At 40.6% G+C, this 23,324-nt stretch overlaps 1 protein-coding gene across 1 annotated transcript in view; it reads left to right on the top strand.

Moving 5' to 3' along the window:
* FRMPD4 (FERM and PDZ domain containing 4) overlaps nt 1-23,324 on the top strand; it is a gene marked incomplete at its 5' end in the record, with an annotated part of 287,687 nt that overhangs the window by 184,669 nt on the left and 79,694 nt on the right. Inside the window, 2 exons of the mRNA XM_081326671.1 lie at nt 11,414-11,574; nt 12,249-12,351. Of these exons, the coding sequence (XP_081182797.1) occupies nt 11,414-11,574; nt 12,249-12,351 (264 nt within the window). The remainder of the gene's footprint in view (nt 1-11,413; nt 11,575-12,248; nt 12,352-23,324) is intronic.

Here is a 23,324-nt window from a genome sequence, read left to right as displayed (position 1 = left end):
CCAAAATACCAGCAACAGTGTGTGCAAACCTTGTGAAGACTTACAGAAAAGGTTTGACCTCTGTCATTGCCAACAAAGGGTATATAACAAAGTATTGAGATGAACTTTTGTTATTGACCAAATATTTATTTTCCGCCATAATTTGCAAATAAATTCATTAGAAATCCTACAATGTGATTTCCTGGATTCTTTCCCCCCATTTTGTCTCTCATAGTTGAGGTATACCTATGATGAAAATTACAGGCCTCTCTCATCTTTTTAAGTGGTGGCTGACTAAATACCTTTTTGTCCCACTGTATATTATGATGTATCATGACATTTTTCACCTTTGCGGAGCTGGGGTGGGAGTGGCCTATGCTTGATGCATCTGGCCCATGGGCCACCAGTTTGACACCCCTGCTATAGATGCCTGTGAGCTGCATGATCAGCACACAAAAGTAGTAGAATATCCATCCTAGCAATCTTAGGAGGTTGGAAGCTTGAGTTGGACAACTTGCCTGATAGGTATTTTATTTTATTTTTTTCATAATTTATTGATTTTTTTTAAAAAAAACCATAAATCACAATAATTGGTGAACAGTGTGTTGTCTAGGTTACATTTGTAAGACAATCATTAACAATTGATTTCTATAATCCATAATCCACATAATGGTTTTAGTTGATTTCCTCTTTTCCCAAAATATCCTCTTTTGCAAACATTGAGTTAATACAATTTTTATTGTTTTGATGGATAACAATTAAATATATAATTTTTTCCCAATATTTCTAAAAATAATCACATCAATATATTTCTTTTCTATCCAATCATTCTGGTTGAGTTTTTTGAGTTTTTCTCTTCCTTTCTTTTCTCTGCAAATAATTAAATAGATATTTGTAATCCAAGTAGTTCAAAATTTTTTTTTTTCTGAAATTTATAATTCTCTCTTTGTCTACAGCCCAGATTATTGTCTTTTTTTGTCACAGCTGTTCTTTGTTGTTAAAACTTTGAAGGTCACAAACACAGATTATATTAAAGTCGGGATGTGGCTCAGTGGGGTAGGATGCTGAGCTTGTTGATCAGAAGGTCGGCAGTTTGGCGGGTTGAATCCCAAGTGCCGCATAACAGAGTGAGCGCCTGTTACTCGTCTCAGCTTCTGCCAACCTAGCAAATTCGAAAGCATGTAAAAATGCAAGTAGAAAAATAGGGACCACTACGGTGGGAAGATATCAGTGTTCCGTGTGCTTTCGGCATCTAGTCATGCCGGCCACATGACCACAGAGACATCCTCAGACAAGCGCTGGCTCTTCGGCTTTGAAACAGAGATGAGCACCGGCCCCTAAAGTTGGAAAGGACTAGAACGCATGTGCGGGGGAACCTTTACCTTTATATTAAAGTCATAGCTGTCATAGTCTTCATCCACCACTAGGTGTCAGCAACTATTTGTTTTTCAATTTCATATATTTTGATCCTCCATTAAAAGATTAATCCGCCTCTTCCATTAGTATAAGGGTGGGGCGGAAATCCCCCTCCTTCCCTTTTGGAGGAATTTTACTTCTTGGGGATCTTTTCCAGGAAATTAAATGTAGAATAGAAAAGAGAAGATCGAATTCCTCACCCAGTTTTAAGCACGCTGTTCACAGTTGTGCTAGTTAGTGCTTTTGGACTTTGTTTGCTAGTAGCTTGGGCTGGTCAATGCAATACGGCCAGCCTTTCTCCTGCTGGGTTAGAAGGCTTTCCCCAAGTAAAATGGAACAGCGGCTGCCGTTTCAGAATCGCTGCTGGAGCACCCTTCTTTCTTTGTCGCCTCTCTGGGGTGACTTAGACCCATTTAGGGTCCCCAGGCAGGGAGAAATTAGCCACGGGGGTGCAGAGAATCCGCAAGCCCACGACCAGTTGCTTCTGCACAAAACCAAAAGTCCGCCTGATAGGTATTTTAAGTACAATAAATATTGATAAGGTAGGGGCTAAGATGTCTAATTCTATTTATAACAGGGATGAAAGATTGCATTCTAATTCTAATGGATATTATTATAAAATTGTTGAATTAGGAATGAACGTGCTTGACCATACTTGTCAACTTCTCTCAAAGAAGTGGATGTTTGAGATCTATAAAGGATACATGTAGTTGCAGCCTTATTTTTTAGGCTAAACAAGACACAGTCAGAGGGACCAGGCATGATATAAATGTGACAAATATCAGTCTTCTCATTCCCCCCCCCAAATGTTTCTATTTCTATCTAATCCTGTAATTGGATTTCCACCACATATTCTGCATGAGCCAAGGTAAAAATATGTTGCTGGCTATAGTCAGCATATTGCTGTCATCACATCCAGTACCCACATATGACAGCTTCATGTAGATATTAAAGAGAATGTGGCATTCTATATTCCAATAACTCAGTTTCTCCTGCTGCAACCCAGATTGGACCCACTCAAGTAGGAAGGAATGAACTATTGAAAAAAACAGCTGATCCCTAGACTTCTTAAGCGAGAATACTATGGATGCTTCTGAAATATCTAGCAAGACAAGGAAGTGTGAATTTCCTCCATCCAATTTCTGCTACACTGTGACCAATGTTATTTTTCTTCTATGCTCAGACCTAACTCAGACTGGAAGGAACTCCTCCAGAGATTTTGTATCTGCTACCCTACCACTTTCTGTACAATATTGTTCCCAAAGTATAAACTGAAGATGAGATTGGCTATACACGTATATCATCATTGTCATTTTAGCCATTGTCTATTCACTGCAGGATGGAGGCCTCTTCCACATGTTTCCAACCTATACAGTCCTGAGATATCTTTTTCCAATTGGGTCCGCAATACTTCCTGATGTTTTAGGTCTCTTTCGTGGATGTTTTTTATCAAATGGGATCCATTCTATGACTGTCTTGGTCCATCTGGTATCAATTCTTCTTGCTATGTGACCAGCCCATTTCCATTTCAATTCTTTTACTCTCTTGATGATGTCGTATACTTTTGTTTATTCTCTAATCTAATGTGTAGGCCTTTCTATCTTTTCTTGTAATATCAAGCATGTATCTTTCCATGGATCTTTGTGCCAATCATAGCTTTTGTATGGACTGTGAGGTTAGTGTCCATGTTTCACCAGATATATGTTAGAGCAGGTAGCACGCACTGATTGAAAACTTTTCAGGTATAGGAGGAAGTTGTTCTTGAAAATTATGCTTAGCTTGCCGAATGCATGTCAGATACATTTAACACACCATTAAATTTCCTTTATTGTATTGCTTTCCATTGACACCCATTGGCCAAGGTATATGTAGTGGTTTATTAGTGAAACTTCTGGTATTCTTTCTTGTACATTGTTTTTCATTAAATCAATAGTTTCATCAGAAATTTTTGACTGTACCAAGTGTTTTTCTGATAGTGCTATAGATGTAGCAGATTCAAGAATGTTTTTGACTATTTGTTCATTTTGGTCCATAATGTTCAGCTCTTCCAAATCTTGCAATAGAGCAACAGATAGATTTGCAATAGATTTGACAGATAAATCTAAAAATTCTCTTCTAACAGCTTATCGCTCTTTATTTTAGTTTTTCATGATGTCCTTATTGTTTTCTTATGCTCTTTTCCACAGTCCATCTTCACTTTAGCTTGTACCATTCTATGGTCACTTCTAATATTAAAACAATTGATGACAGTACAATTGCAGAATATGGTTTTATCACTTTGACATGATGTAGTCAATTTCGCTTGTGTAGCCAAATGGATTCTTCCATGTCTATATCTGCTAGCTTTTTTCTTGCAAAATGAGTTCATGATATAAAGTTCCTGTCCTTCAGCAAAATATACTAGTCTGTCGCCTCTATTATCTCTTTCACCACTTCCATACGAGCCAGTTGCTTTTTCTCCAAGTATTGTTCTTCCTATTCTTGCATTAAAGTCACCCATTAGTATTTTGTATCAGCATTTTTCTTTGTCTTAAACATGGTCCACATTGTCATAAAACTCTTCAACTTCATCATCATTATAGCTTATTGTTGGTGCATAAGCTGGATAATTTGAAGCTTGTTGTCAGCTCTACAAATGAGCATGGCTGCAGCCATTTTCCTTCTCATTCTAGGTTGTCATATAGAACAGAGGGAGGGGGGTTGCCCAGGTGCTTTGCTAGTCAACATAATCTTTTGCCCATGGGAACCAAGGTCATTGGCTGTTCCCAAGACTAGGGACTGGGTGTTGCAAAAAAAGCCCACCAAATAATCATATTGGGGGACGTAGTTGCTTGCATAGCTTTTATGGGTAGGAGATTTAACTTTGTATTGGAAAATTGTTACTTGTGTATCCAGACTTGGTTTCACTCTTGATCGTGCCAATACTTTGTAACCAATAAACATGTTCTTTGAGGAATTTGCAAGCCTCGGAGTTCTGCTTTATTCATCTCTATCTGTCAGAACCATGACACTTGTATTGTTTGTTCAGTTTAAACTTTACTACAGAATCTTTCAGCTTTTGGTTGATGAGAAAACCAACTCTACCACATCATCCATCTTCAGTACCTCTAGTGTAGAGTGAATGCCCATTCCTATCAGGTTCAACTAAATTTTCACCTTTTCATCATGTTTCACATAATCCAGTGATATCCCAATATATATTGTTGAGTTCAATCAGCAATTCTTCTAGTTGAGCATCCGTTTTCACTGTTCGGATCTTGACTGTTCCTATGTCCAAAGGCAGCCTTAGCAACCTCTGCCTTCAGACATGGTTTACTTAAAATGATAAACTTTGGATTTTAACTTCCAATCAGACATAACCAAACTAAAATTGACCACCCATGGTCCAAAGTGATTCAGCTTGGCCAAAACCACAGATGCCTATTGAGAATGCTTTTCTCTCAGAACAGCAGAACAATCTATATTAAACTAATACCAAAAATTGTAGCACTCTAGAAAATATGAGGTTCTTCCAACAAAAGAAGTACAAGCAATTGGCTAAGAAATCAAAAATAAAAGAGCAATGAATGCTAAGAGTATCAAATTATTGTTCGGTGGAATGCTAAAATAACTTAAAAAGAATTGTGTTCAGCATCCTTAATAGATGACATCATAAAATAGGTTGCTTGCTTAGATTTAAATTTTAAATCTTAGTTTTAAAGATACTGCTGCCTGTCTTGATTTCAGTTATAAACAATGAAATCCCAAAAATGTAGCCATAAACACAACCATAAATTATTTCCTTCCTCTTTTATCACTTTTATAAAGGAATATATTCATTTTATTGTTAAAACAAAGTAGTTGTGGATAATGCTTTGCTATTGTGTGTGTTCTCAGTGTAATCCACTGTTCCAAATTATTTAAACAGACAGTAAAGGCATAGTTCAGCTATAACCTGTTTTCTCCTTTATATACAAAAGAATGGGGATGAATGGCTAATTTTACTGCAGAGAAACTGCCTGCTATGAATCATAAATGCTCTTTTAACTTTGTGCTTCCAACAGTCTAATCAAAACATTTCTGAAACTCTTTTATACTGAGAGAAAGGATTAATTATTCTTCCTTTTGCTTTTCTTTTGGCCTCGTTCCTCTGAGCCTCAAGCAGGAGGCAGAAGCATTTGCATCATGATTTAAAAAGCAAATTAAGCACAACTCTTGTTTTACTGAGGATTGCATTGGCACTGTTGAAATGGCCTAAAGGATTAGGGAAGAAAGAGTTTGGAAGACAAACAGAATAGAAGCAGCTTGGGAGCATCAACTGAATGTACATAACACCCCAGTTCCCTGTAGCCTATTCAGGTGACTGGGAAAAATATGTATATTTAGAAGTGTTTGGATTTCATAAGACACTCCTGATTTTGATGTTATATGAATTCACTTGTCTGAGTCATAGATCTGTGAACATAAAGTGATAGCATGCTGATCCATTTCCAAGTAAAATACCACAGTGCCTCATTTTGTATTTCTTGTTCATCTGTACAATTGCAAAATACATAAATTTTGTTTAAAAGAAAAAAATAAGGTGACAAGACCCTAAATATGAATGCGAACTTGCATCAATTAGATTTTGATATGTATCATGAAACCAGTGGGGATTTACATCTACACCTTGCTAATATGTGATTGCTTTGCTAATGCGTATAATATGTGACAATTTAGGCTGCAGTGAGACATAAATTTAAGAAAAAAAGAAGGAAAATGACAGAACAAAAATTCATCCAAGCCAATGACATGTTAATCCATTTATTTCTCTGCATATTCTCTTGGTATGATTCAGACCAGACCCAATTCAGTGTATTGAAATGCAATACCCCATTATAATTATATGAATACTAAATGTATATAGTTGAAATTTTAAAAACCAGCTTTGGCCCTAAGAATGTCATGATATTTTTGCAATATCTATGTAGCCATTTATGCAAAGTCCAGCAAGCTATTTCTGCATGCATGGCTATGTTCATTTGCATACATTTTGTATTCTTCATGAAGATACAAAGCTGAAGGTCAGATATAACCTTCACAGTCATTTAATGCTCTCTATATAAACAAAAAGGAGGACTACATCTCTACCCCATTATTATTTAACTTCTGCATAAATGGCTTTGTAAACTAGAAGTATAGATTTTTACCCTCTAAAGCCAAAAGAGAAATTGGGTGGTTTTTCATACTTCTTGTAGTAGGACATATCATGCCTCCTCTATTATACCAAGTATTCAAAGGACTGCATTGGCCACCCTTAAATTTTTGCAAATAAAGGGAAATGCGGTATGGCTATTGCCCTCAAATAATTTAAAACAAAAGCACTAGCACAGAATGTGCACAGCTGGGTTCACTTTGGCCATGTAACCAATCTATTCCAAATTTTTAAAAGCTGAACTGTACCATTTTTTTTTTGCTTTCTTGAACTTACAGCCATCCCATTTCAGAAAACTCAGGGTGGCTTTACAAAATTAAAACAGCAAAAGACAGTAAAAATCCGGAATACTCACGAAGCAAAAAAACCCAACACCTGCCAAACTCCTGAAGCCCATCTGACCATCTAACCCAAGACCTGTTGGTGAGAAGCTAAGGTTTAAAGATATGCAGATCATGCAGATCTCAAAGGAGGATATTGTTCATACATTTAGGAAATTTCCCTTACATTTAAAAAAATTTAGACAACTGCAATTTATGTCCATCATTTCTGATCCTAGTTTTGGGGTAGTGGGAAATAATTTCTGAACATTTGAATATCCTTTTGTACACCTAATCACTAATACCATGCCTTCCCTTTATCTTTTTTAGTTTCTGATTGAATAGCCCAAGTTCCATTGGCTGTCTTAATAGAGCAGTGGCTCCTAAGCTTTTCTATACTCCGCACACCAAGAACTCTTCTGATACATTCTCACACGCTTTACAAAAATTTGAAATAATGGCAACGAATTATGCACATAGACTATAATTTTGAAAACCCAATTTTTTGCACCCCCTGGAATATTGTCTCATACCCCCAGGGGGTGCAAGCACCCCCGATTGGGAACCCCTGTAATACAGCATGTTCTCATGTCTCTTGTACCATCTACATTGCCTTCTTTTAACCTGTCAATATTCGGTTAATATTTTCTTTTATAGTGCAGCCCAGAATAGTGTTAGTCCTTTTAGACAGAGGCCCCCAACCTTTTAGGCACCAGGGATCGGTTCTGTGGGGAGAAGTTTTTCCGTGGACCAGAGGCAGCATGGTTTTATGTGCAGCCTGCATCCCACAGATGGGGCTTCACTTGTTTGCACGGCCCCATTTCTGGCATGCCGCAGCCCGGTACCAGTCCATGGATCAGGGGTTGGGGACCTCTGCTTTTAGCAACTGTCTCATACTGCTGTCTCAGGGGAACTTGTAGTCAGTAACCTCACCCAAGTCCTTCTCAAAGTGCATCTTTCAAACCATGGATTCTCCATGCAGTAGTTATGTTCTAAATATTTTCTTTCTTTCCCCCTTGCATTTTCCTTGGTAAATGGCATCTTGTTCTTTTCAGCCTATTCTTTTAGTCCTTTGCAATCATTTTCTGTCATTCTAAGCATTGGCCAGAGGCAAATTTGATAAACAGCTCATCAGTTTCCTGATAGTTAGGACAATTAATCAGTGGAACAACTTGTCTCCAAAACTTATGGATATTCCAACACTAAGAGGTGTTTAAGAAGAGGTTGGACGACCATTTGTCTGAAATAGTATAGGGCAGATATGTCAAATTCAAGGCCTGTGGGCCAGATCTGGCTGCCTCAGTGAGAGACGGGCTCCTGCTGGCCTGGCCCAGCCACATACCCCTTGGGAGGCAGCAAGTGCGCAGGGGCTGGCAGTGCCTAGCAGCAGCCGCAAAATGCCCCTTGGTACCCCATCGGTCGGTGCACCCTGGGGTTCTGCAGCCCACACAGTGCAGGTGGGACCAAGCACCATGGCTGCTGGGTCAGCCATCCAAGTGACAGGTGGAGGCAGAGGCATGGGGGGTGGGGGGGAGGCACGCGATCCAGCCTGCTGGATGCACTAGCCAACTGGCCACCCAGTCCCAGCTGTGGCAGGCACAGGCAAGCAGAGACGGACCATGGGTCTGAGCACTGTGGCCACCGAGCTGGCCCTCCAAGGGGCAGGCGAGGCAGAGGCATGGGGAGGGGCATGTGATCCAGCCTGCTGGATGTGTTGGGTGGCCAGGCAGCTGCCTGCCCCATCCCAGCCGTGGCAGGTGCAGGCAAGCAAAGATGGACGGTAGGGCTGCAGCAAGGTAGCCTAGTCAGTCACTGTCACCACAACGCCGCGGCCCTTGCCCGCTTGGCCATTGCCATCCAACTTCGTCCTCCAGCTCTGCCACACACATGGGACCTCTCACTCGCTGCTACACCCCAACGTCCCCAGCAAACAGGGCAGGGAGCCCCCCGTCCCCAAGAGGCAGCCAGGATTCCCCTTTCTGCTCTGCCTAAGCCAGGCTCTGGAGCTGCTCTATGCCTGGGCACCCCACAGTGCCAGGCCAGGTCAAGGGGTCCTGGCGCACTCAGAGCTTGAGGACTGGGATGGGCACCCACCATCCAGGGTTCTGGGCAGCCCGCACCACTGTCTAGGGTTCCCCACTTGGCCCAAGAGGAATGGCAAGTCCTCTGGTGGACCAGGAGAGAAGGCAGTGCTATGTATAACTATCTTGAGCTTCTGAAGAAGATACAGGATACAAATCAATCAAACAATCCATAGATACAGCTCTCCAAAGTAGGAAAAAGCAATATTAATGGATAGAACTGTGCTCTAAGTCTATGTAATTTTAATTCAGAGAGAGAAAAAGGGGGAGAGGGTGCACACATCTGAATTATAACAATTCATTTCTCAAACAGAAATTAAATAGAATTTGGAGATCCACTATTTCTTGATAGTATACAAAGTTGCCTCATTATTTTGAAGCAATGTAAGATATATCCCAAATATCCCAGAATCTATTTTCAGGGCTATTTAAGGAATTCAGGGGCCCAGTGCAACAACACGTTTTGAAGCTCTTAAATGTCTTGAATGCAAACTGAGATATTAAAAAGCTATATTACAATGGAAGACCTATAATATCTAAATTAAAACTTTGCAAAACTTAAAATTCTATAAAAGTAGTATCTTTAAAGAATGTATTGTATATAAAAGTCACTGTGCTATAAAATCCTATTTTAAAAAATGATCTGTGGACCAATATATCCATTAGTTAATACAGAGCCATGTCAGCTCTCTAGACCAGTTGCCCTGAAAATCCCCCAGAATGGCTTATTAGCTATATTGTTGAATAGGTAAACCAAGTAACTTAAAAACCACATGACCTCAATATGCTGATCATGTCATTGCTGTCTACAGGGAAACTCTACAGGGGATTTTTGTTAAGGTATAAATCACCTTAGTAGAGGGCGAAGGATCGTGCTTCAGAGGATGCATGATGTGCATGAAGGAAGGAAATAAAACACGACGCATAATCTTACTAAATACCTTTTAATTACAAAAATATAAAAACTAAATATATATTATAAAGAGAGCTAGCTGACTACATCCTAACGTAACAGACAGTAACAGCAAAGTGAAAGACAATAAACAATAACTGTGAGAAACTTTTTCTAGACATGCACACTAAACAGTCTGAAACCATAACATAACTGGTCATATGGGATTCACTATGGTTACCAGATATCACCACAGGTGGAAAAAGCAGGGGAAATGTACAGTTAGAAATTAACTTTTCTGACGAACAAAAAAAACAACAACATGCAGTGACAATTTTTACATAAGTAATAATATATCCATATATAAGTCTAGCACCTGACGCAGTACAGGTAGTCCTCAAGTTATGACCACAATTGAGCCCAAAATTCCTGTTGCTCATGAGATATTTGTTAAATGAATTTTATGACTTTTCTTGCTACAGTTGTTATGTGACTCACTGCAGTTGTTAAATTAGTAATATACTTCTCTGGCTTACTTGTCAGAGGTCGTAAAAGGGGATCACATGACCCGAGAATATGCAATCATATGAACCAGTGGCCAAGCATCCAAATTTTAATATGACTGTGTGGATGTGACAACAGTCGTAAATGTGAAAAACAGTCATAAGTCACTTTTTTTCAGTTTGTTGTAACTTTGAACAATCATTAAATGAACTGTTGTAAGTCAAGGACTACCTGTATAGCAATGAACCATGCACAAGTCAATCAGAAGGTTGACAGAGATGGTGCAAAGGTTCCCCAACACAGAGCAATCTTCATCTGTGGCTTGAGTAGTAAGAGCAGCAAGCACATTTATGGCTACTTCTGCCTTTTATAGACTCTCTTAACCAACTCATATTTTATTCAACAACATTACATCAACTTCCCATGTGGCAGACTACTTGTCCACTATACCTAAACTATTGTCTTTCTCAGACACTGATTAATCCTTTTAAAAATCTATAGAATTTTTAATTCAATGCTTTATGAAGTTCTTTTGTATGAATTCTAATGAAATAAATGTGTCTTAGTGAATTTGCAACTGCATACAGGTAATCCTTGATTTATGACCACAACTGAGCCCAAAATTTCCATTGCTAAACAAGACAGTTGTGAATTTTGCCTCATTTTACGACTTTTCTTGCCATTGTTGTTAAATGAATCATTGCAGTTCTGTTAGAAACACAGTTGTTAAGTGAATATGGCTTCCCCATTGACTTTGCTTGTCAGAAGATCACAAAAGGTGATCATATGACCCTGGGACACTGCAACCATTATAAATACATGCCAGTTGCCAAGCATCCAATTTTTGATCATATAACCATAGGGATGCTGCAAAGGTCATAAGTGCAAAAATAGTCACAAATCATTTTCAGTTGCTATTGTATGCTGAGGGCTACAGTTTTAATTATAAAAATACATTCTTACTGCTTAATATCCTTTTCAAAGTCAACTAGCAACCTATGTTTCTAGCTTACCTAGATTTTAAAATGTCTCTCTTCTTTTCCCTTAGTCACATGATTCAGACTGCTCCTTTTGATGATCCCCGAATAGACAGTTGCCAAATTATACTTCCAGCACCTCGGAAAGTAGAAATGAAAAGGGACCCTATTTTGGGATTTGGTTTTGTGGCTGGCAGTGAAAAACCTGTTGTTGTGCGCTCAGTAACACCAGGTATGATTTCTGTGTTTGGCTAACAATCTAATCATTATATTGGTTCTTACTTATCACAGGTCTTCTGCTGATAGATTTCCATCAGTTAGTATGTTCCAGCCTTGTATTCTCTAGATGGGTTGGGACTAGAATTCCCCAAATTCCCCAAAGCCTTTGAGAACAGTGCCTGGAAACTCTATCAAAATACATTTAGAAGACATCAGACTAGAGAAGGTTGACATTCATTATTTTATCTATTTTGCTATAGTATAGTATACTATTTTAAAACTATACTATTGTATACTATTTTGCTATACAAAAGAGGCAACAATATAAGATAACTTCTGTAGTCAAAATTCTTCAAATGACTTCTTCCAGAACCTTTCCACAAGGGTCTGGAGTTTGCTGGACTCCAACTAGTTTTTTCTTGGATTGTTGCATTATTGAGGGCCTCTTTGACCGCTTATCCACATATTCCAATGAATGCTTCTAAAGACTGAAGAGCAAAACCACAAATAAAGCCATAAACAATGTTGGTTCCATTTGATTTTTAATTTGATATTATAAACTTGCTGAAAAATGCATAGCACATTCATGTGTCACTATGGGAAAATATCCCTAGCATTTTCAGCATTACAGTATCTGCATAACAAATAAAATATACAATAAAATATAATCTGTGCTTGTATTTCCAGGTGGTCCTTCAGAAGGAAAACTTATATCAGGAGACCAAATTATAATGATTAATGATGAGGCAGTTAACACTGCCCCAAGGGAGAGAGTCATTGACCTTGTCAGGTAGTGGTTGCCTTTTTCTTATTTTATCTATTTATTTATTTCTTATTTATTTATTTCATTGCCTTTGTTACCTGAATCCAATATAAAATTGGATGGCCGATTATTACATTGTGGTGTTATTTAGGGCTGGTTGAAAAGAAATGTGCTTAAGTTTAAGAGCAGTTTTAGGCAAGCTAAAATGCCAAAAATGTTTTTGTAACAGTGAATGGAAGCAAGAAATATTGTTATCCACACTTTAAATATGTATTTCTTCTTTTTCCTATAGCCACTGTGGCAGGTAGAAATTTTATATAGCTTAGTAGATGATGTCAGATGTCAGCTTGAACAAATTACTAGTGAAAAATCTGACGGGAAACCGAGAACTGGTTATATGGGCTCCTATATCAGGATTATCTTTGAAAAGACTGTGAGAATAAGGGCATCATAGCAATTGAGAGTAAATAAAATGAGTGTATATCCTAGTAGAATGCATAGCTATAAGGAAATGGAAATAAATATGTGTTTTGTAGATCACAGGATTCATCATCATCATCATTATTATTACTATTATTATTCATTATGACTTTTCACTTTCACCTGCATCCATTTCTATAACTAGAAATATTCAGTTTATTAAATAAAAATAAAATATTCTCAGGAATCAGAATTCTTTCCTATATCAGGTTCTTCTTTTGCTACAGTAAAATACAGTATATACTAGTTTATATCTTGATCTTTGGTACAGTGAGTCCCGATATCATTGCAGCTTCCTCAAGAAACTCCATTTGCTTAGACCCTTTTTGTTGTTGTTAGCTGCGAAGTCATGTCCGACCCATCGCGACCCTATGGACAACATTCCTCCAGGCCTTCCTGTCCTCTACCATCTTCTGGAGTCCATTTAAGCTTACGCCTACTGCTTCAGTGACTCCATCCAGCCACCTCATTCTCTGTCGTCCCCTTCTTCTATTGCCCTCAATCTTTCCCAGCATTAGGCTCTTCTCCAGTGAGTCCTTCCTTCTCATTAGGTGGCCAAAGTATTTGAGTTTTAGCTTCAGGATCTGGCCTTCTAAAGAGCAGTCAGGATTGATCTCCTCTAGGACTGACCGGTTTGATCGCCTTGCAGTCCAAGGGACTCGCAGGAGTCTTCTCCAGCACCATAGTTCAAAGGCCTCAATTCTTTGGCGCTCAGCCTTTCTTATGGTCCAACTTTCACTGCCATACATTGCAACTGGGAAGACCATAGCCTTGACTATACGCACTTTTGTTGGCAGGGTGATGTCTCTGCTTTTTAGTGTGCTGTCTAGATTTGCCATGGTTTTCCTCCCCAGAAGCAAGCGTCTTTTAATTTCTTGGCTACAGTCCCCATCTGCAGTGATCTTGGAGCCCAGGAAAATAAAATCTGTCACTACCTCCATTTCTTCCCCATCTATTTGCCAGGAATTGAGAGGGCCAGATGCCATGATCTTGGTTTTCTTAATGTTAAGTTTCAACCCAAGTTTTGCACTCTCCTTCTTCACTCGCAACAAGAGGCTCTTTAGTTCTTCTTCACTTTCTGCCATTAGAGTGGTATCATCTGTGTATCTTAGGTTGTTGATATTTCTTCCGGCAATCTTAATTCCAACTTTTGATTCATCTAGCCCTGCCTTTCTCATGATGTGCTCTGCATAAAAGTTAAATAGGCAGGGCGACAGTATACAGCCTTGCCGGACTCCTTTCCCAATTTTGAACCAATCAGTGGTTCCATGTCCACTTCTCACTGTTGCTTCTTGACCCGCGTATAGGTTTCTCAAGAGACAAATAAGATGGTCTGGTACTCCCATCTCTTTAAGAACTTGCCACAGTTTGTTATGATCCACACAATCAAAGGCTTTAGCATAGTCAATGAAGCAGAAGTAGATGTTTTTCTGGAACTTCCTAGCTTTCTCCATGATCCAGCGTATGTTGGCAATTTGATCTCTAGTTCCTCTGCCTCTTCGAAATCCTGCCTTTACTTCTGGTAGTTCTCGATCCACATACTGCTGGAGTCTAGCTTGTAGGATTTTAAGTATGACTTTACTAGCATGAGAAATGAGTGCAATGGTGCGATACTTTGAACATTCTTTGGCACTGCCTTTCTTTGGAATTGGAATGTAAACTGATCTTTTCCAATCCTGTGGCCACTGTTGAGTTTTTCAAATTTGCTGGCAAATTGAGTGTAGCACTTTTACTGCATCGTCTTTTAAGATTTTGAATAGCTCAGCTGTCTATCAGATCTAATTCCTTAAATCTATTTGTCACCTCTACTGTATATTCAACAGGGATATGATTTAATTCATACCTGAGTGGCCTAGTGCTTTTCCCTACTTTCTTCAGTTTAAGCCTAAACTTTGCAAGGAGAAGCTCATGGTCTGAGCCATAGTCAGCTCCTGGTCTTGTTTTTACTGACTGTATAGAGCTTCTCCATCTTTGGCTGCAGAGCATATAGTCAATCTGATTTCTGTGTTGACCATGTGGTGATGTCCATGTGTAGAGCCGTCTCTTGGGTTGTTGGAAAAGAGTGTTTGCTATGACCATCGTATTCTCTTGACAAAATTCTATCAGCCTGTGCCCTGCTTCATTTTGTACTCCAAGGCCAAACTTGCCTGTTATTCCAGTTATCTTTTGGCTTCCTACTTTAGCATTCCAATCCCCCATGATGATAAGGACATCATTTTTTGGTGTTAGTTCTATAAGGTGCTGTAGGGCTTCATAGAACCGGTCAATTTCATCCTCTTCAGCACTGGTGGTTGGGGCATAGACTTGGACTACTGTGATATTGAATGGTTTGCCTTGGATTCGAACTGAGATCATTCTGTCATTTTGAGGATTGCATCCCAGTATTGCTTTTCCCACTCTTTTATTTCTTCTGAGGGATTCTTGCCCACAGTAGTATACCTGATGGTCATCTGAATTAAATTCACCCATTCCTGTCCATTTTAGTTCATTGATTTCTAAGATGTCGATGTTCAGTCTTGTCATCTCTTGTTTGACCACGTCCAGCTTTCCTTGATTCATGGATCTTACATTCCAGGTTCCCATGGAGAAAAAATCTTTACAGCATCGGACTTTCCTTTCACCACCAGACACATCCACAGCTGAGTGTCCTTTCGGCTTTGGCCCAGTCGCTTCATTCTTTCTGGCGCTACTAGTACTAGCCCTCTGCTCTTCCCCAGTAGCATATTGGACGCCTTCCGACCTGAGGGGCTCATCTTTCAGCGTCATATCGTTTTGCCTTTTTGTACTGTCCATAGGGTTTTCATGGCAAAGTTACTGGAGTGGGTTGCCATTTCCTTCTCCAGTGGATCACGTTTTGTCAGAACTCTCAGCTATGACCTGTCCGTCTTGGGTGGCCCTGCACGGCATAGCTCATAGCTTCATTGAATTACGCAAGCCCCTTCGCCACGACAAGGCAGTAATCCATGAAGGGGTTAGACCCTTTAATCAGATGTAAATTTTCGAGATTAATTCTTCTTGTATTTCTCTAGTACCAATTTAGTCAGGCAGTTGTAAATGGATACTGTAAGTGATGCCAAATTCTCAGGAGAACATTCAGTGCTAGTTTAAAGTTTTTATTTCTTAATAATTAAAACAAATCCAATACTACAGCTTGCTAGAGCATGATAAAAATAATTCACCCTGCTGTTACGGGAAATTAACCCTGTCTGCCTGACTGTCAGTTTTTCTCACTCTGTCTGGTCTTTATATTGCTAAGCACATTTATTTGTGCTTAGATTGTAAGCCGCCCTGAGTCTTCGGAGAAGGGCGGGATATAAATGGGATTAAAATAATAAAAAATAAAAAATATGCTCACACTTGGAAATCAAGCTTATGTATCATGCATAAAATCCATCCTTTTCTAAAAATTTCTGTTTCAATTTTGAAATTTCAGGATTTAGATTTGCTGTGGAAAATCATTAAACTAACCATGAAAGAGAAATATGTTCTTTTCTAATTCTTCATGCCATACATATCCACTGAATAAATAATTCATAATAACTTTTAAAATAATAAGTGAAATAAATATGACGGCAGTGCTAACTCCCAAGAATGAGGGGCTCAGAGGCAGCTACAAGCACGGGAGGGAGGGTGGGGGGGGGGGTGGGAAAAGGAAATAAAACCTGACTGACAGGGAGCATAGTAACCCTACCCCTACTCCGCAGAGGGCAGATTCCCATCATCCCCAACCCGGTAGAGGTCTTCTGCCCCACTGTTGTAGATAAAGGGAGGCTTCCAGCAAGGAGTAGGAGGAAGAGGGTTTAAGCAAGCTCAGCAACCAGAGTGGGGATCCCCCACAAAACAAATGTACTTCCTAGCATGAAAGAAGTGACCAAAACCTGCTGCAACCACAAACCAGACATGTGTGGGAGGGAAATAAAAACCAAACAGCTCCCCGCCACAAACATAAATGCTCATGAGAACTAAAACCTTGGACGGGGAAGAGTGCGGGCAGGTGGGCATCTTGCTCGGCTGGTGGCTTCAGGGGAAAGAGGGCAGCTTCACCCCCCCACCCCCAAATGCTAGCCTCTCATGAAAGGAGAATGAAAATTCCAAAAACTGACAAGGGGAAAAAGGTTAAAACAGAAAGGTCTTTCATGATGGGTTTCTTCCCCACTTCCTTCTAACAGTTTAAATATTTTTCATTTTTAAAGTGGAAATTTTTTCAACTAGCACCTGAGAGAGGAGAAGTGGGGAAGCAAGGCAGAGGGGGGAATCTAAACAAGAAAAAAATGATTACATCCTCATCCAGCTCTTTGGGGGTAGAGTATTTTTTGCCTTATTTTGCTCTTTTAAAAAGATTGTGCCCCCAACACATACACTCGCATCGTCAGAAGCTGCAAGCCATCGCCATTCACCTGCCATGCCCCCCACAGCCCCTCTCTTTCCCAGGAGAGGGGAACAACAACTACAACAACAAGGAGCAAAAACAATAAAGAACACTAAGGGTTTTTTATATTTCCTTTACCTTTCTTTCTAGCAGTTTAAATACGTAAAGACCACAAAAGAAAAATCTTGGTTTTCTTTTGTTTTAATTCATAAGGGAGGAATGGGAGGATTCAAGGGGGGTGTATTTGTTTTTTTCAAAGGAAGGGAAAGAGGGGCTTTGGGGCCTCTTGGGGGGGTGGCAGGCGAATGGCAATGATGCACAGCTTCTGGTGTTGCAGGAAGGTTGTTAGCATGAAAGGAGGATGAAAACTCTGAAAAATGACAAGAGAAAAACGGTAAAACAGAAGAGTCTTGTCAGGACCCACTTCAATCCCACATCTTAAGAAAGCAGAACTCTTGGAAGCGATTTCTTCCAACAGGAACTTTTATTAAGAGTAGTTGATAGCAGGCATAATAGACAGGATCTGAGATTTCCTGCACAGAACGATATCCCCAAGCAAGACTCCAGCCCATAGTCCGCCCGGCCAGCGTGGGATGGCCAATTCCCAGGTGTTAGGTCCATCGTGGGAAAAGGGGAGATAACATCAGCCCATTTCCAGTTCACACAGCGATGGTCGGCGGCTCTTCACATCTTCTTCTGAATGTGTAGAAATAAACCAGGCATGGAGGTTACATTCCTTATTTCCTCCCTTGTTTTAGCTGACAGTTTAGGGAGATAAAGTTCAGAGATAGATATAATGCAGGAAGCAAAATGTTACATTATAGCAGATAGAGGACACAGGCAATAAAGGAAAGGAAAAGGTTACATTGTAGCAGATAGAGGAAGCAGAGACAATAAACCCACGGGCACATCCCCCTTCCCCTTGGGAGTATGGCAGAACCCAGATAGATAGAAATGAAATAGGAATGGGTTCTGACAAGTCTCTTGCAATGGTTGTTTTCCTCACTTCCTTCTAGCAGTTCAAATAGTTCTTTGTTTTTTAAGTGCAAAACTAGGCAAAAAATAAAAATGCCCCACTCCACCCCCAAAGAGCTGGATGCAGATGTAATCATTAATTAATTAATTATTCATTGATAATTAAATATTCATTAATAATTGTTTCAAATTTCACATTCATTCTGCAGGCATGGTGATTTGTTTTTGCAACTGAATAGCATAGTATGCAAATTAATTCCTTTTCACTCAGCCAGGCAATAACTCTCAGAAGTAGACAATTAATTGCATTGGAAATTAGGATTGCCAACCGAAAATAAAGTTCATCACAGTCAAGTGACAACTAACCTTTCCCCAATTTATAAAAGAAAAATATCCCATCAGTGAAATAAAACAAATATTGGCTTTGAAAAAGTTATGTGGCAGATAAAAATGCATGTATCCACACGTTTCTTGAATCACGTGATAATATGAAACACTTGTAAATTGTAGTTTTACTGCTGTCTGTTTCCCACTGGGTTGTCATATATCCAATTTACTGGTTAAAAATATCTGGATATAATCATATATCATTTTTAAAGTAGCTGAATTTATACTATTTACACTATTCATTTATATTAACATGGAAAATTAAACTTGTCAGATAAATACACTTTTGAGTATTTCATAGTTAATATGATAAATACGTTTGGGGTTTTGCAGCAAACACTTGAACAACTGTATTCTGTAATCTGACAGTATTAATAGAGCTACATAAGTATATCTTTGGTATTTTAATAGAACATTTCTATCTAAATAAGTGGTTCTATGTTCAAAATAGATTGCATCTGTTAAAGTAATAACTAATAGAGAAAAAGTAGAGAGTTGAAGTTGCCGGAACCTTGGGTGAAAGTGACCACGCCATACTGGAATTTAATATAATGCAAACACTAGCAACAAAAAACAATCCAACCAGGGTCTTAAACTTCAAAAGAGCTGATTTTAACAAACTCAAAGAGAACCTAGGAAAGATCCCATGAATGAAAATCCTAAAGGGGAAAACTACCCAAAAAGCATGGGAAACTCTGAAAAATGGGATAATAAAAGTCCACTCCACCACAATACTACTGAAAAAGAAAAACAAGAAACTCAGGAAGAAATCAGCATGGCTACACAAAGATCTCCCTGGCAAACTGAAAGACAAAAAGGACAAATACAAAGAATGGAAAGACAGGAACATAACTAAGGCCGATTATCAGCAGACAGCCAGAACATGCAAAGATGAAGTTGGGAAAGCAAACGAACAAAGATCAAGGATAATAAAAAAAAGTTTCTTCCAACAACAACAAGAAAAAAGTCAAGGAAACTGTAGGCCCACTAAAGAGAAAAGATGGCAAAGGAATAACAGGGAGAAAGCAGAACTGCTTAACTCATACTTTGCATCAGTCTTCACACAAAAAGAAACTATAGCCCAACATAACAAAAAACCACTGCAAAAGACGAAAATTAAAATAAGCAAGAAAATGGTAAGAAAACACCTATCCAACCTTGACAAATATAAATCACCAGGACCCGACAGATTACATCCCAGAGTTCTGAAGGAGCTGGCAGATGTAATCTCAGAACCATTGCACCATATCTTTCAAAAATCCTGGAGCACCAGGGAAATACCTGAGGATTGGAAAAGGGCTGATTTGGTTCCCATCTTCAAGAAAGGGGGGAAAAAACAGACCCAGGAAACTACAGACCAATCAGTCTAACATCAATACCTGGGAAGATCCTGGAAAAGATAATCAAAAAACAGATCTGCAAAAAATATGAAGCAAACAAAGTTATAACTAGTAGCCAGCACTGGTTTGTCAAAAACAGATCATGCCAAACCAATCTTATTTCATTCTTCGATAAAGTGACTAAACTAATAGACCAGAAAAATACTGTGGACATAGTATACTTAGACTTCAATAAGGCATTTGATAAGGTAGACCACAACCTACTCCTTGGTAAGCTAGAAAAAGGTGGAATAGAGTAGACAACATCACCACCAGATGGATCTGTAGCTGGGTGGCAAACTGTACTCAACAAGTAATTCTCAACAGCACTACATCCACATGGAGAGAAGTAAGCAGTGGGGTATGACAAGGTTCCGTCTTAGGCCCAGTACTTTCAGTATCTTCATAAATGACTTAGATGAGAGAATTGAACGGGAACTCATCAAATTTGCAGATGACACCAAACTGGCAAGAGTAGCCAACACCCCAGAAGACAAACTCAGGATCCTAAAAGATCTTGACAAACTTGAACAATGGGCCCTATCCAACAAAATGAGTTTCAGTGTGGAGAAAAGCAAAGTTTTACATTAGGCAGGAAAAAACAAATGTACAAATACAGATTGGGCGAGACCTGGCTTAAAAACAGTAACTGTGAGAGGGACTGTCAGAACCCATTCCTATTTCATTTCTATCTATCCCCTCTGACCCAAATCCAATTTCACCTCTCCCTGGGTTCTCCCATACTCCCAAAGGGGAGGGGGGATGTGCCCGTGGGTTTATTGCCTCTGCTTCCTCTATCCGCTACAATGTAACCTCTTGCTTTCGTTTATTACCTCTGTGTCTGCTACTCACTACAATGTAAAAATTTGCTTCCTGCGTTATCTGTCTCTCTGAACTTTATCTCCCTAAACTGTCAGCTAGAACAAGGGAGGGAATAAGGAATGTATCCTCAGTGCCTGGTTTATTTCTACACAGTCAGAGGAAAGTGTGAAGAGCCGCCAACCATCGCTGTGTAAACTGGAGATGGGCCGATGTTATCTCCCCTTTTCCCATGATGGACCTAACACCTGGGGATTGGCCATCCCAGACCGGCCGGGCGGACTATGGGGTGGAGTCTTGCTTGGGGATACCTTAATCTTTGTTTTGCGTGGGAAATCTCAGATTCTGTCTGTTATGCCTGCTATCAACTACTGTTAATAAAAGTTCCTGTTGGAAGAAATTGTTTCCAAGGGTTCTGCTTTCTTAAGATGTGGGATTGAAATGGGTCCTGACATTAGACAGGATCTGCAGGAATAGTCAATCTGGAAGGAAGACCCTTACCAGGGGACTTTGCAAAAACTACAATGTCAGACAGCGAGGCAGGGTACGAAGAGCCCACCCCGAAGGGGGAGCCCTCCGGTCAGACCCTGCCAGCTGTCGGGTTCTGAGATGTCCTACTCCTATGAAGAAGAAGTGGTGGAAACTCGCAGCCACAAACCTCGATGGGTGTTGGAAAGAAAGAGGAGTGGGAGAATAGATCAAGGAAGGTGACCCTGAGACGAGGCAGCCACCAACCCAGATGGAAGCAAGTAATGGAGAGATCCCTTAGCGAAGAGGAAGGACATTGCGCACAGCACTCAAATTGGATCCTAGAGAAAGCTATTGAGCTGATGAAAAGAACCCTCGGCTCTCCCCGCGGCCACATCACTACCTTGGACCGCGGCCAGAGAGACACTGAAGGAGAATCGGAAGCTGAAGTCCCATGGACATCCACCGAAACTGCCTTGGCAGTCCCACTCCACGCCGAACCGCAGCAGCAGATCAGGATGGGAGACATTACTGTCAGCGACGAAGGTGCCGATTCATCCAAAGATTCCTGCCGCTGGACGTGAAATTCAGGGGGGAGTCGCAGCGCTTGGGATTTTTATTAACCCAAGTCCTCAGCTACATGGAAGAATACGGACGACACATCCTGAGTGAGAAAGCCGGATCTGTATCGTGCAGTTCGCTCTGGACGGGGCGGCCACAGACTGGATGGTGAACCTGCATGATTTCAATGCCCCAGAGGTCCAAAACTTCAACCACTTCATGTCCTCTCTGAGAAGGCAATTTGAGGACCCCCCTGGCTCACTGAAAAGCCCGTGAGAAGATCAAAACAGTGAGGCAAGGCAGATGCCTGGTAGTCGAATATACACAAGAATTCTGGGCCATTGCCAACAAGCTGAACTAGCTGGAAGACATCCTTCTTAGCCACTTCAAAGATGGCCTAAACTACGACCTGTACAATGCTTGCCTGCCCCAAGGGGACCCACTGACTAGACGAATGGTACGTGCTGGTGAAGGAAGCAGAAATTGACCTACTGAAGAGGCACCGCCAAGGAAAACCGTGGGGCCACTCGCCTCCTGAGCTGTTGTACGAACTGCCAAAACCACCAACCACAGCCAAGAAATCAATAGGCTGTTTCAAATGTGGGAGAGGGGCATCGCTCAATGCAACCCAGGGAAGTCCCCAGCCAAGCCATGAGGACCCGCCATGAGGGCAACAGAGGCTCTGGAGTCCCCACCCTCTGCCAAACATGGGCAGGGAACACCGGCCTAAACCGCAGGGGTGGCGGATACCTCAGACAACTCGGATGGCGAAGCCCTGGTAAGTGTACCCTTCACACCCATCCTCAATACAGTGACTATAGTAGCCTCTTCCATGCCTGAAGCTGTCCAAGTGAAAGCCTTAATAGACTCTGGCTCCACCCGCTGCCTCATTAGCCTGATGCTAGTGGGGAACTTGGGCATCCCAGTGAGGAGGCTGAAAAAGCCGATCTCATTCAGCCAGTTAGATGGGTCCATAGCAGGGGGGTGGGGTGCCAGCTACCTAGCCACTTTACCAATCCACCTATCCCTGGGGGACCATGAGGAAGACATAATGTTTGTAGTGACCCCAGGCGTGGAATGCCCAGTGATCCTTGGGCTGGCGTGGCTAAAGAAATGGAACCTCTGGGTAACTTAGAGGAGGACAGAGCTCAATTTCCCAAAAAGGGATCATGCGAACTTAACACCCCAAGGAGCCCCACCAAGCACAGGAGTGGAAAAAGCATCAGTGGGAGAGGAAAAGGGGTTACCCGAAATACCAGAAGAATACTGAGACCTTGCTGAACTTTTCAGTGAGGAGCGGGTGGATGAGCTCCCTCCTCACCGACCCATGAACTGTGCCATCGAAATCAAACCAGGGGCAAAACTCCTGAAGCCCAGATGGTACTCCATGAGCCCTAAAGAGAAGGAGGAGATAGAAAGATTCATAAATAAAAACCTAGAAAGGGGATTTATTGAACCTGCCAAGCCCAAAGTGGCTGCCCCGGTCCTCTTTAGAGAGAAGAAGGACGGCACGTTACGCTTGTGCATGGATTACCGCGCCCTGCATGCAATCAGTGAAAGTA

This window comes from Vipera berus (genome assembly GCF_964194415.1).
Source record: "Vipera berus genome assembly, chromosome: 4".
NCBI lineage: Eukaryota > Metazoa > Chordata > Lepidosauria > Squamata > Viperidae > Vipera > Vipera berus.
Note: the sequence above shows the minus strand (reverse complement) of the source record. Positions and strands in the feature narration are given on the sequence as shown.